Source organism: Denticeps clupeoides, chromosome 18 (assembly GCF_900700375.1).
Source record: "Denticeps clupeoides chromosome 18, fDenClu1.1, whole genome shotgun sequence".
Taxonomy (NCBI): domain Eukaryota; kingdom Metazoa; phylum Chordata; class Actinopteri; order Clupeiformes; family Denticipitidae; genus Denticeps; species Denticeps clupeoides.
In genome coordinates this window covers 9,387,744-9,401,542 of record NC_041724.1, presented here as the reverse complement: position 1 = coordinate 9,401,542, position 13,799 = coordinate 9,387,744, and the positions used below count along the sequence as shown (strand labels likewise).

At 42.2% G+C, this 13,799-nt stretch overlaps 1 protein-coding gene across 5 annotated transcripts in view; it reads right to left on the bottom strand.

The window, feature by feature from the left end:
* The window catches only part of LOC114768018 (teneurin-1-like), a 179,354-nt gene that overhangs the window by 78,510 nt on the left and 87,045 nt on the right, over nt 1-13,799 (bottom strand). For all 5 annotated transcript variants that reach the window (XM_028960053.1, XM_028960050.1, XM_028960054.1 and 2 more), the window contains 7 exons: nt 11,771-11,972; nt 10,126-10,227; nt 5,900-6,094; nt 4,511-4,711; nt 1,539-1,724; nt 782-808; nt 114-260 (listed from right to left, as the gene is read on the bottom strand). In XM_028960053.1, the coding sequence (XP_028815886.1) occupies nt 114-260; nt 782-808; nt 1,539-1,724; nt 4,511-4,711; nt 5,900-6,094; nt 10,126-10,227; nt 11,771-11,972 (1,060 nt within the window). The remainder of the gene's footprint in view (nt 1-113; nt 261-781; nt 809-1,538; nt 1,725-4,510; nt 4,712-5,899; nt 6,095-10,125; nt 10,228-11,770; nt 11,973-13,799) is intronic.

Genomic DNA, 13,799 nt, shown 5'->3' with positions numbered 1-13,799 from the left:
AGGAAATTTGGACCACTTTTCACAGAGAGTGAATGTGGCGCAGGAAGGAGGACACGGAGAGTCGCTGGTTTTCTGGCATGCATCAGAGAAAGGCGGGGAGGTGGGGCTTGTACCTCCATCGTTGTCTGCACCGTCATCACACTCGCTCTCCGTGACAATGCTGCAGCCCGTGCCGCTCCACCCAGCCTGGCAGACGCAATGCCATCCACTCTGCTCCAGCGTGCACCTCCCGTTCCCGTTACACAGGCCGGGGCAGCCATCTGTGCCATGGCAGACCAAAAGAGCGAGAGACAGAGAAAAAAAAAATAATCATATAAGCGCCAGCCTCCCTGTTACATCTTAAGAACTCTCACCCATGCCTCTACATAAATCTCTTTTAAACATATAACCGGGAGGGGAAAAAATATCCCTAATACCAAAGTTATTGATGGCTGCTCCTAAAGCACAACATCTTGTTTTTTACCCTCTCGGGGCATGGAAGAAAGAGAGGCAGCCTGAAATACTGAGGCCTGAAGAGGCTCGAAATATGGGGAGGAGGCGTCAGACATAAGCCCATTAAAATTTCACTACCATCATGCCGGCAGTCAGACGTTTGACTGAAAAGCATGTAGCGGGACATTATGCAAGTAAAAAAGCCAGTTGATGACAGTCAGCTCAAAATGGACTTAACAACCCTGGTGATTGGCAGGGACTGGTTTTGAAAACTTTTTGCCATGCAAGAGTCATGTATCAAAAAGGATCCTTAAATAAAAAAGCAGAATGGTAAAGTGCCAAAACGTACCTTTCACAACGTCATCAAAGTCGTGAGCTAAAATGAAAAAAAGACAATGTTGACATCTAGAAAGGGCAGCAAGACATATGACCACCTGCCCAGTGCTGAGCAGGTCACACTTTTGCAGCAAAAACAGCCCTGACCATTTGAGGTATGGACTCTGAAGGTATACCAAACCATCAGAAGCAGATCCTTTAAGGTTGCGAGGTGATGCACACCTAATTCAGGCCGTCAAGAGTGTCCTGCATGGGCTGGGAGATGTTATCCAACAATACCGCTCTCATGATCAGTAATAATGTTAAGGCATGTGGTTCATATCAAAGTAACAGCCACATGAATGCGGAACCCAAGGATGATTCCAGGCCAAACACAAGAGCTGCACTGTATATATACACATCATTGCAGATAATGACAGTTGGAATTTGAGGGAAGGGATGCAATTAGTTTGATGTGTCTATGGAACCAGTGGTGCCTTTAATTCCCTTGTTAAAATGCAGAGAGGATGAAATGAGTTCTTGGCTTTGCTTTTAGCAAATATCGAAGCTTAATAGCTCTTCCAGGGGTGGAACAAGCTGGAGATTGTTCTTAACAGGGAAAAATGAAAATAAATAAATAATAGATAAAATTGCATGCCATTCAAGAGAACCCATATTTCATGTTAAGATATTACACTTCAGCACATCTCGGCAGCAGTCCATAGCAGAACAGGACTGACAAGAAAATATCCCTCCTTAAATAAGATGTCATCATGGGCGCGGTCACTCACCGATGCTGCAGTGGTCGCCCTCCCAGCCCGGGTGACACACGCATTTGCCATCTTTGCACTGTCCGTGTTCCTCACAGCGGATGTGACAAGCCTTCTGGTCACACGCGTGTCCCTCCCAGCCCTCCTCACACTGGCACTGACCCCCAGAACACACACCATGGGGTCCACAATCAACCGGGCACACCTCTACATGTCAAACCAAGAGAGAGGGGGGTGACAGGAGAGAGAAGTACAGAAGAAGAGGAAAGATGACAGCTTATTCACAGATCAAATGTGAAAACAAGGGAGAATATGACATTGGTGACGTAAGATATAAATCTGACAATATGCCAAGTGAACACTTTATCACTTCAGGTTTCACAGTCAAAGGGTGTTACTGCCTTCATTAAAAGCACCTCAATTAAAAACACCAACAGGCAATTATTTCATTTATTACTCATAATAATCAATACAAGGAACATTAAAACCCATCATGGTACATTAATATTGAATTTAAGTGACATGGGGTCACAGGAAAAAGGTTAGCACAAAGCCTTTGACTTTTTACAGTCATAACGTCACAGAGTAACATTTGCAGCTTGGACAGAAATTGGATAGCAGAGGGTGAGCTATCTTTTTAAAGGTCTGCTGTACATCAAAAATATCAGATGTCTGCATTACAGAATAATCGGACACATATGTGCACATATTGAATGGACGTATTTCTGCTAAATTGGAGTGGGACAGTCTTTGACCAAACAATTGTCTATTAGGTAAAGAAAAAAAAAAAAAACGTACCACAGTAGGCATCATATTCATGATCTAACCCTGTGGAAGTGTAGCTTTAAATATTTACTTAGTACAGTGGATACAGTGGATAAAAAAGTCTGTACCAAGCAACTGAATAATATGTGCTCACTTGAACAACCAGTAGAATTTTTTTTTTTTTTTTTTTAGAAAAAAAACATATATTAATTTTTGTTTCTAAATTGAATGTACAGGCTATAGGTCACACTGAAGGTGGGAAATGTATTAATAATTCATTGTGGAACTCTTTGTCTTACATCACAAAAACATTTTAAGAGGGATGATATTTCTTTTTTTTTTGGGGGGGGGGATTAATACATGAACTCTTTGCACAGTGGGAGTAAGGCCATCTATCAGCCAGCTGGGGAAAGTGCTGGAGGCACTCAGAGCTCACTTATCCACGAGTCGTAAAAAGTTATTTCAATTTAAATATACATTGCTTATAAAAAAGGTATTAAAATAGGAGAGCCATCCTTCCGCTAGCATATTAGAATTTCATTACCATATCCCAGCCTGAACAAGACTGGGATTTTTTTTTTACTTTTTTCTTCTCCACACACATCTCTTCATGTGAATATGATAAAGTAATTAATAGTCTACTCTATATGGGGAGAGAAACACCAAAAAAAAGCTGACAGTAAAAGCTGTCCACATCACTGCTTTTAAAAGGGAGTTTGGAGGGAGGAGTTATGGATATAAAATATGTGCACTAAACAAAAAAAAAACAAAAAAACAAACACACACACACACACATACACACCAATCAGTGCCAGGGCATCAGGACTTGAAAAAACAAGCTATTTAAGACAGGCTAAATTATGAAGCCCTTCTTTTGAACTCCAATGAACCTGAACGTGAAACAGACAGGAGCAGCATGAGGAGCTTCATGGTTTTGGCAGCTACTCCTTAATGATGACCGTAGGTCAAGAGAAGTCCTCACTCTCTCATCGTAGTTGGAGTTTGGAGTCTGAGCTCCAGAACCACAGCTGGCAGAGAAACGTCTCAAAGAAGGAAAAAAGGCAAGCCAAATAAATTACCTCAATTATTGTCAATCAAATCTAAAGGGAAGCTTTAGAGACAAATCTGGTGACTTCTCTGTTCAGCCGTCAAGAAGCAGATCCTGCACTTGCATGTTTCAGAACTGATATCGGATCCCAGACCAGTCAGATTTTATAACGTTGCCTGTCCCTGCATACCAGTGAGCAAAGACATTTTTTTAGAATAACTCTTCTTTTCTATACCACTCTCCAAGATATCTAATTGGTGTAGAGGAATCAGAACACTGGGACGGAGCCACAAAGTGCTCAGAACAAACTAAAATGAAAATGAACCCTGACGGCAACTAGAACATCAGGGCACTAAAAAAACAGGAATTAATAAAGGATGACAGAACTCTTCTAAAGATTCTTTTTAAAACGATGCCAGCTGATTCACAAGGCATCAAAAATAGCACTGCTGCCATTTATGTATGTGTCAATACCATAGTTAATTAGAAACGATAAAATATAATGATATAGTAAAATATTCTAGATATTAACATACACATATATTCTGACTAGAACTAAAGAATCGGCCTATATAACAGAAATAAATGAAAGGAAAGAAAAATCTATTTGATTTTAGCAAATAATGCATCTTATTATGCAACAAGCACAGACCCAGTGGCGCCCACCGCTGTTTTTATTCATCAAAGCCTCTTCTGCATCCGAAATGAACCAAAACAGAGAGTGAACTCAGACTCCAAAGGTGAAAAAACGCGTAAAGAGTTAAAGAAATGCACTGTGTTCTGGTGGCAATAAAGATTGCACCAAGACGGCCTGGGGAAGCAGAGGATTGTGGGAGTGGTGCCATGGAAGCGGCTGGTGCAGGGGTGCGGTGAGGGGCACTCTCATTTTCACTCAGCGTGTGAGGGAAATCGCAGCTCGGAGCAGCAGGTAGCTCCATCTGAAGCGCCATTAACACTTCTGCAGAAAACAGTGTCTTCAGTGGCTCTCACACACACAGGCTAAAGCACACACACACACTCATCTACACACAAAGCACAGAGCAGCATCCTTAGCCAAGCAATTCAAACACACACACACACACGAGCACACACACAGACAGTTAGACTTGGACAAATGAGGTCGCAGGTGCAGGAATCAGTATCAAGGAGGTACACAAACACACACCAACACACACCCTACCTATGTAACAGTCCGATCCAGTCCAGTTAGGCTCGCAGGTGCAGGATCCGGCATCGGGCAGGTAGGTCCCATGTCCGGAGCACTGCTCCTGACAGGCAGGGAGGGGGCTTTCACAGCCAGCGCCCCCCCACCCAGGTGAGCAGAGACACTCGCCCCGAACGCACACACCATGGCCTGAGCACTGTGGGTCCATGCAGTCCACTGAACAGAGAAAACAAAAAAGACAATGTTCATGGTCATACACACGTGTGTGTGTAACCTTCATGATTTATAATATATATATAACAGCTGTTTTTAGCTTCACACAGTGTTCACACCTTTTTGCAGTTCATCAATTTACATTTATATTTATGCCATTTCTCACTTCCTTATCCAGAGCGACTTACAGTCAGTAGTTACAGTGACAGTCCGCCTGGACACACTTAGGGTTAAGTGTCTTGCTTAGGGACACAATGGTAGTAAGTGGGATTTGAACATGTGGATTTGTGGCAGTCTGGTTCATAGGCGAATGTCTTATCATAAAACAAAATTACAACATTGACCACAACTGCAAAGAAATTATGTTAATAGCCTAATGAGATAACACACACAAAAATAAACCAAATTACCTCAAGAGCCCAGGCTTAAAGACACTTAGCTGAATAAGGAGGTCTGCTTTATCCCAGAAATGTCACTTGATAAATCTCAAAAAATATTCATAAAGTGCAGCTGGTTTCACAATTACAGTACATAAGCAATGCATCTGGCAAATTTTTTGTAATTTTGTAATCGAATGGCAATCCTGTTATCTGCTGTTTTCTTTAGCGGGCTAATCAGGAGAGCCAGAACTAATGTAGACTAGTGTGAGTTTGTTGGAGTCAAGCTTCACCCTATTTACTGCTTACAACCTTGATTATCTTTCAGCTTAAACAGAAGAAACGGTCCAGAACAGGGAACAAGTTTAAAACGAACATCTCTCTGTCGGAGCAGGTTTAGTGTATTCATGACCCGATGAATCCATTCCATTTAGCCTCTCTAATTACTCTGACGCTCACGACTTTTATCCCAGAACTGGCCTCATCAGCTCAAGGTTATTCCCTTTTCTAAGAGTCCAGGCGAACCAGCTATTATCCAGCCGGACGCCGCCCTCTTTCGACTCCTGAGTCCATTGATTTTTGCATTTGAGCCCAAGAGTGTAGAGAGATTTGAAGGGAAACAGGAAGAAAAATAACCCCTGGCACTTTCTCTGATGTGGCCCTCTGTTGTGCAAGCATGGGACAACATTTTGGAAGATCAAGAGAGAGGAATAACTTAAAAAAAAGAGCTCTGCTGGTGATTTTCATATCAGAGGTGTTAACTGATGTGTGCTTTTGTAGTCAGAAGACATATTTATTTATTTATTTATTGTACCTTGTTCACAGTTGTTGCCCTTGTAGGTGGGCAGGCATATGCATATGCCACGCACGCACTCTCCATGGTTGGAACAGGTGGGATCAATGCACTGGTCCTCCTGAATGCTGCATTCTGGACCTTTCCATCCAGAGTGACAAGTACAGCGACCCTTCTGGTACTCGCCATTCCCACTGCACAGCACTGGACACGTATCTGCGACAGGACACAAAGTAGGCAGGTATTGAAGTGACACTAATCAACCAGTTCAAAATAGTTATATATCTATATAAAATTCTTCTAACACTATACCCCTGAGCAGCCCTATGTATCCCCAGGCCAATGTGCAGGAATGAGTAGCCCCAGGGAAGAGAACTAAGAACACCTGAGAAAGCAGAAATACATACGTCTTGTCAACTAGCATACTTTTTTACTAAATATGAAGTCCAAGAAAGACGGGTGAGATACAGCTATGTCAATGTTGCCAACTCCATGCCTTATGGGCACCCTCATCAAAGTTGCTGAGATTCTTCTCATGCTGCCCAATACTGCCACATCTTAACATGGGTCAATGTAAGTCCCACACGAATGACTCCTTCATGCTGAAACCATGGTATACCAGGAACAGTAGCAGAACAGATGTAACACTGATTCACAGACAGAAAGCACAATGTCACATTCTTTATAGTGGTGTACCCCAGGGTTCGGTTCTTGGTTCTTATTGTTTCTAATTTAAACAATATGACACTAGATATAGACATAGACAGTGCATATACAAATACATATTTAGAACACTACCACTACCAGTCAAAAGCTTGGATTTCCAACTAAACTGAAGACATGGGAATAAAATAAGACATGACGCTACCTAATAATCAATTTTACTGTGATGGCAGCAGTTCTCACTCTTGGATTCTCTCCACCACCTTATGTTAGATAACGGGGATGGTTTCCAACAGTCCTGAAGGTTTATACTGAACACTTTCTTATTATTAATGTTTTGATGATGACAGTAGTGAACAAAGCAGTCATGAAGTTAAAAAGAGGCAACTGGTCATATCTACTGGTCATATTTTATCTTCAGTGTCTTATCAGGATGGGAATATCTCATCACAACATAATGGCAATCACTCACACTCACTTTGTACTGTGACCACTTTCTCATAGAGGACAAGTATACCCAATTCATAAATGAGTTTCAATGTTCATTTATTCCCTTAATTAGTCCAACACACACTTATATCACTTGGGTATCCCATGTGTAGTCATGCAGTTAGCTAACAATTGTGGTTCAGATGAAGAGGCAAAAATTAATAAGTGCGTTGTGCTGTTCTGGACCCCTTTTCCCATTTACACACATCTTATTAACCTCACACTGCTCCTGACAGAATTAATTTTTTTTTGTGGGGAGGGTGGTCTGCTCCACCGTAGCCACCCGAAGGCTTAGTCATGCTGTGCTGACCACAGCTGCTTCATTCAGAGCCACTGTACTAAATCTCATCATCCCATAACCCATTTCTGTAACATGCGGCTGCCCAGTCAAGGTGAATTTGAACATCTGTGTATTTTGTGTTCTTGAGGAGGCGCAAGTCTTTTCTTTAGCCCAGCAGGTTCCTCCGCGGCTTTGTACGGGGGTTTCAGAAAGTACCTCCTGCTGCTGTGCGGCTTAGAGCTCCCGGTAGAGGGTGTACAGACAGAGACGAGTCGCCAGGCGGAAAGTGAAGACATCATTTCCTGCATTCTCCACGATCCTGCCTGCCAGTCTGAGGTGATGAATTTAATCAATAGCCCGCCGGTAATAATGACGCCCACCGTTTTTCTCTCTCCCCCTGCTCGGCACTCAGTTTGTCACATTCCCTTGCTCACCCCTCCTGCCATTCTCTCTCTCTCTCTCTTTTCTCTCTCCCACTTCAAGTGGCAGAAAATCCCTACCGTGGAATCATGTAAATCGATACACTCCTTTAATTTTCCGGAGAGCCCCGCCTGATCTGGGCCCTGCATGCAGCGGCTCCGCCGACGTTACTGCGACGCGGTGAAACAACAAGACAAGCGGCGGTGGTGGAGGCGTACGGCAAACAAAGCGAACAAACAAACAGCCGCTGCTGCAAGCATCAGACGAAGCAACGCGTGTACCGGAGAACGTGACACCAGCCTTTCAATCCTCGGCGCGTGTGCTTTCCTGGGCAGGAGTCAATATTTTATATCATCTCTTCCTCTGTTTCGGGATTAGTTTAATTGAGAGGAAAAAAAGCGATAGAGGAATCTTGCCATTGCCTTGCAAAGGTCGCTGCTCCCCTTCACGGCGGAGCAACCCCTTCGAGGCCACTCAGGGTTTGTGGGGTCAAGGAGTGAGCGCTGTCATCACATCCCGCAGTATTAGTCTCCTAAAACATCCCTGGCCGAGAGCCATGGCAACAGCAGAATCAGGCACATTGCATCTGCTACAATAACTCAGTCGGTCTCGGATCCTTCGGAGATGCCCGGAAAGATGCGACAATCAGGCAGGAGTAATAGGTTATGAGGAGTGGCGAATAAGTCACGGCTAAAGCCGGGGCTGATTTATTGGCCTCCACGATTACAGCCCGGGCTAGGGGGGAGACATGTCGAACGATGGGGACTAGATGGTTTCAAAGTTGAGAGAAAGACCAGAAGGAATAATTCCTGGGGAACACAGACGTTTATTTCATCTTAACGCTCAACTGCACACTCCAGATGTCTGTGGCCACACACACTTTAGCCAAATAATGACCCGGCTGCCTACTGCCAGCCTTTTGAAAAGTCAACACTAAGGCTGCCACTGGGAAATGCATGGAGAAAATGGCTGTGCAGAAGCCCTGATCCTCCGGAGGATCGGAGTTGAGGGGCTGGGGAAGTGCTGAGGAACTGATTTGATATAAAAAAAACCTTCTCGATGTTTAATCTCCCTCTGAAGAGACTCCTAATAGTGGAGAACGAAGACCTTAGCCCTGCCATAATCTTCCCCACAGCCCCAGATCTTGCCTTGCAGAGGAATTGCTGCTCGACTGTTACATTATTTAGGCCAGTCCATGCGCCCGATCTTCCTGGATGTAGTTAACAAGCCGTTAGCAGAAAAACAGAAGGTTGGAACTGATTGCTGCATGGAGGAGATGCATTTTGAAGGATGAGAGCAGCAGGCCTGTCCCCGCAGTGGGTACATGGGATTTTAAGCCCCGGCTGTGTGGAGCTGCATTATGAATCACTTAACTGGTGCAGAGGTGGAGGAAGTGGTTCGAGCTCGATTGCATGCTATGCCTGTTTCATGAGGCGGAGTTGAGGAAGTGCTGGGTCACTGCTGTCATTTCAGAGCAGCAGTGTGACATGAGTTTTGATGCAGAGCTTTGCTGATACCGAGACATGCGACAGTTGTATTTTTGGCTGTATGTACTTTTGCTTTTTACTTAAGCAAAAGTAAGGATACCTTCAGTGAAAAATACATTTCATAGTGCTAAAATAATAGTGGGATAAGCATATAAAAAAAGAAAAAATAAAGGTTTCTTGTTTTACTGATGTGTAATTATTTGTCACCCAGACCGACAGAACTTTGCCTTTATGGTCGATGATTGACAGCTCTCACACACTCGATTTAATCCCACTCCTATTAATATGTCACATGCTCAAGTCTAGTGCAAGGTTCTCCATTGTAATACAACTTGATCAGAAGGAGGTCACTGGACATCACAAACATGATCTCACAAACATGATCGACCACGCCCACAACCAGAAAAAAACATGCAGTTAGAATTTCAGCATTCAAGCATTCTGAGTTAGTGAATGGCATTGAACGTAATTAATTACACTCCCCATCTTTTATAGCAAAATGTAGTTTCTAAAAAACATAAAAGTAGCCCATAACCCATGATAAATATACAAATATTTTCTATGTAAAAATAATTTATAAAGTGCTTTAAAATGTAGACTGCTAAATTGTACATCTTTGCGATATACCCAACAAGACTTACTGAAATATAATTTATGTCCTGCCTTAAGGGGACTATTGTTCTCTCATTTCTCAGTAGAGACCGACTGCACACTGTGATAGTCATTGCACTTTGGTGACTTGACACGGATCCATGATTTCAATTCTATTACAGCGGATCAAACTATGCGTGGAACGAGGAACTAGGCGTGGGTTTACATGATGTGAAGTGATGAGTGTGGCAGATGAAGGAGTTGAAGGAAGGGGCACTTTCTCAGTTGTCCTGTGGAACAGCTGCTGCTCTGCTCACCTTTCTCACAGCTGGGTCCCAGAAACCCTGGGAAACAGTGGCAGTGGCCGGCCACACACTCCCCGTTGCCATTGCAGTTGTCTGAGCAGCCGTCCATGGTGTCTGCAAAAACACACGCTCACACTATACTGCCAGCTACTTTACAGACATTCTTTTCAGACTTTTAGAACATTTCAGAGCTCCACAACACAGAACGTACGTTGTGGCTCAGTATCCCTGCATGGTGCATCTCTCAGACAGTGGAGTGCGGTGAAATTAGACAGGAAAAGGACAGTGTTAAAATATCTCCATCTGCTACAGTGACTAATGCCAACAGGTACACAATAAAGCCCCTCATGGCTCTGCATGTGGTCTGGAGTTTGTATTATTCTTTTGGACAGTTTTAGGTTACAGAGAGAGTGAGATAGAAAAGTGAATGCGAATGATTTCACTGATATGCTAATTTGATAGGCAGTGGAGCATAGATTGTTCAATATAGCAGACTGAGAGGACATGATTATAAAAATGTAGATGCAATAGCCCATCGATTAAAGGGATTTCATCCATCCAAAACTGTTAATTTTTTAAAGAAATATGTAAAAGCCTCTCAGACTCTGGTGAATGTTTTAATAATCATATGACATTTTGAAAATTGCAGCAATTTGCACCTCTACCAAATGTTAGTAAAACTGTCCACAATGCAGAACTAACACAGATTAAACCCAAAACATTTGTCCCAGAAAGTCACTTTGTTCTGAAAGTATATAAGGTGTCACATTCTACACATTTCTCATTTTGTTATTTAAAAGAAAACAGAAGAAAGAGTCTAAATGTCTCCACAGCTCTGTTATTCTACTGTTCTCTAAATGTTTCCAAAGGTGTGAGACCCCAATTTCGGTTCCCCTTACAGACCTCTAGATATTATTTCTGAAATAAAAACTATTTGGGTGATTTTAACCCTTAAAATATGTCTGTATACAGACAGATAGAGACATGCGTTTCGGTTTATGGTTTGCATGCCTCTTGCATATAACACTAATGCTCTAAAAATAGTGCCAGCTACACAAGGACAGATCTATGAGATCTAATGCATCTACAAGGACAAGTCTATTAGATCTCACAGGGGGACATTTTAGTCTTTTTTTTTACATGAACAGAGAACAGAGAGATATGTATAATTTAGAAATACAGGAGCAGAATTCATAGAGAATAAGTTGTTCCAAAAAGCATAAATGCTTTGTAAGAGAAAATCTGCTCTTTCCCTTGTCTCTGTCTTTAATGAAACATCCCAGTCACAAAAAATGCAAGAAGAAAGTCTGCATATTTCATATTGTCACATTTCACCTCACTCACTACTGTACCATTTCAAAAAGTGACATTGTCACTTTTTGCATTGTTGAGTGCCAGACAGAGCGACCACATTAAACTAAGGGAAAATGTGCAAAGCACAATGGTTCTATGTGGGAGGGATGAACATGGGTACAAGTAATGTTTCATGTATGCTTACCTGAAAACTATGAGCCATTTCGACACATTTCATCTCACTTAAATCATGACTTATGATTGGCTGAGAGGTCCTTTTATTTCCACATCGATTACAAAACGTAATAAAAGAGATTGTAAAGTGCTGGCTCTTGGGTTAGTAAAAATTCCCTGACTGCCTCACCAACAGAGGAGCTGAGGATCAGAACTTGCTCCGTCTTCTTGCCGTCATTGTACAGGGCCAGATGCCAGGTTCCTGGGTCCATGTACTCGATGAAGCCGGTCTCCTGCAGGCTGCTGAGTTGGAGGTTCCTGGGGACGGAGCTGGACCCCTTACCCTCCACCTTAATCAGCTGCTTCCCATCCAACAGCTTCACAAAGTCAAACTGGGAACAAACGAGGATAACACCGAGCTTACCTAAGCATTTCATATTTCTGCTCTAAAACCATGTCTACAACTACAACTTTTATACAAAAATCCAGACAAAAACATAAAATGGCACAATTTACAGTTTATATTCATGCTTTGACCACAGATATGAGAGCAGTGATGTCTGTTTTAATGAACAAATTAAGTATTATGCACAAATTAAAATTCTTTTAAAATATCTTTTAAAAGGTTTTAGTGAATATGAAACAACGGGGATACATTTAATGTACAGAAAACATGTTTTAACAAACATTGTTACACTTTTTTTATTTAAACACTGTTTTCACACTTTAGAAGTGTGAATTTTCTATTCTCTGTACACTGCCATAGGTACATAAAAATGGTGTTCTTCATTTTTGACCAACTCAATAAAATTAATTTAGATATGAAGGGTCTGTAAGATTGTCACAAACAATGCAGGAAGAAAGTTTGCATATTTCATATCGTCACATTTCTCCTCACTCACTACTGTACGTTTTCATTGTCACATTTTGCATTGTTGGGTGCCAGACAGAGCAACCACATTAAACTAAGGAAAGAGGGAAATGTGACATTATGTGTAAGAGGGAAATGTGACATTATTCTAAATAGAAATATGAAGTTACATATGAACAGTATGACAGGTGTGTTATATTTTAGCCAGGAGAAAAATAATATGTGTTGATGTATGCACTAAAAAGTTGGCTTTATCTTGATGAAATTATAGTAGTAGGGGTGTAACGAGGTGTGATAGAAAGCCCTAAATAAGTAGTGAATGTGTTTATCATTATATCAGTCTTTCCATTGGTCTTATTTGAGGTTAAACAGAATAATTATTAGGAAGCAACACCCTTTACTGCTTCTGCGACTTTCACCAAAAGTCACTGTCCGCTGGGTAAGCTGACACAAAGGGAAAACTTGAGTCTTGCTTTTGGGCCCCAATTTATTTAGATGGGGATCTAGCTGGGCTCATTCACACCCGGTGGCATCCCGCGCATTGATGGCGCAGAGAAAGGGGAGTGCCGGAAAGGCTGCTAAGGTCACGGATTGAGTTATGAGATAAGCAGACAATGATGGCCCAGTCTGGCAGGTCGTCCTCGCCTCAGGCCACTTGGCTTATTTCCTGTCTGATTAGAAAGGCCTGACGTGGGAATGACTCTCTTCTCTTGCTGATGAGTGGATATAGAATCACAAGATCACAGCGTGTTCTCTGTGCCTGCTTCATTCTGACCACGTTCCTCCACCGCGATTCACACCGCTACCGTACCGACGCGCGCCAGGCGCGCTGCTCAGGCATAAGGGGGCAGTGACATGCAGTGTGTTACACACACTGAACTCACAGAATTCGAAAATTTTTCAGCAGTTTCCGGAAGAAACAATGAATCACAAATTCCAGTGACACCAAATGCATATCCACAAGATGCTAATAAATTTCTGACATTTTTCAGTCTAGATTACTTATCTTATCTGTGCTCGTCAAAGTGTCATTAAAGAGTGTGCTTCTTTCATATTTTATATTGTATTTATTTATGTAAATCCCAAGGATGCCTTTGACCTTACACTAATGAACAAGCGTAATTAGCATAATGGCAGTTCGAAAGTAGTGCCCTCTGTGTGAGGTTGTATGAGGATCTATCCTTCATCAAGGACAAACAGTCCCTGCAACATGAGGATGACTGTTACACTATCATCAAAAAGATAAAATCCTGCCATGTCTGCAACCCTGTTTGGAATAACAGAAGTCGTTTTCATGCTAAATTAAAGTAATAAAAAATATGAGTCATTTACAGCATTTATCAGACGC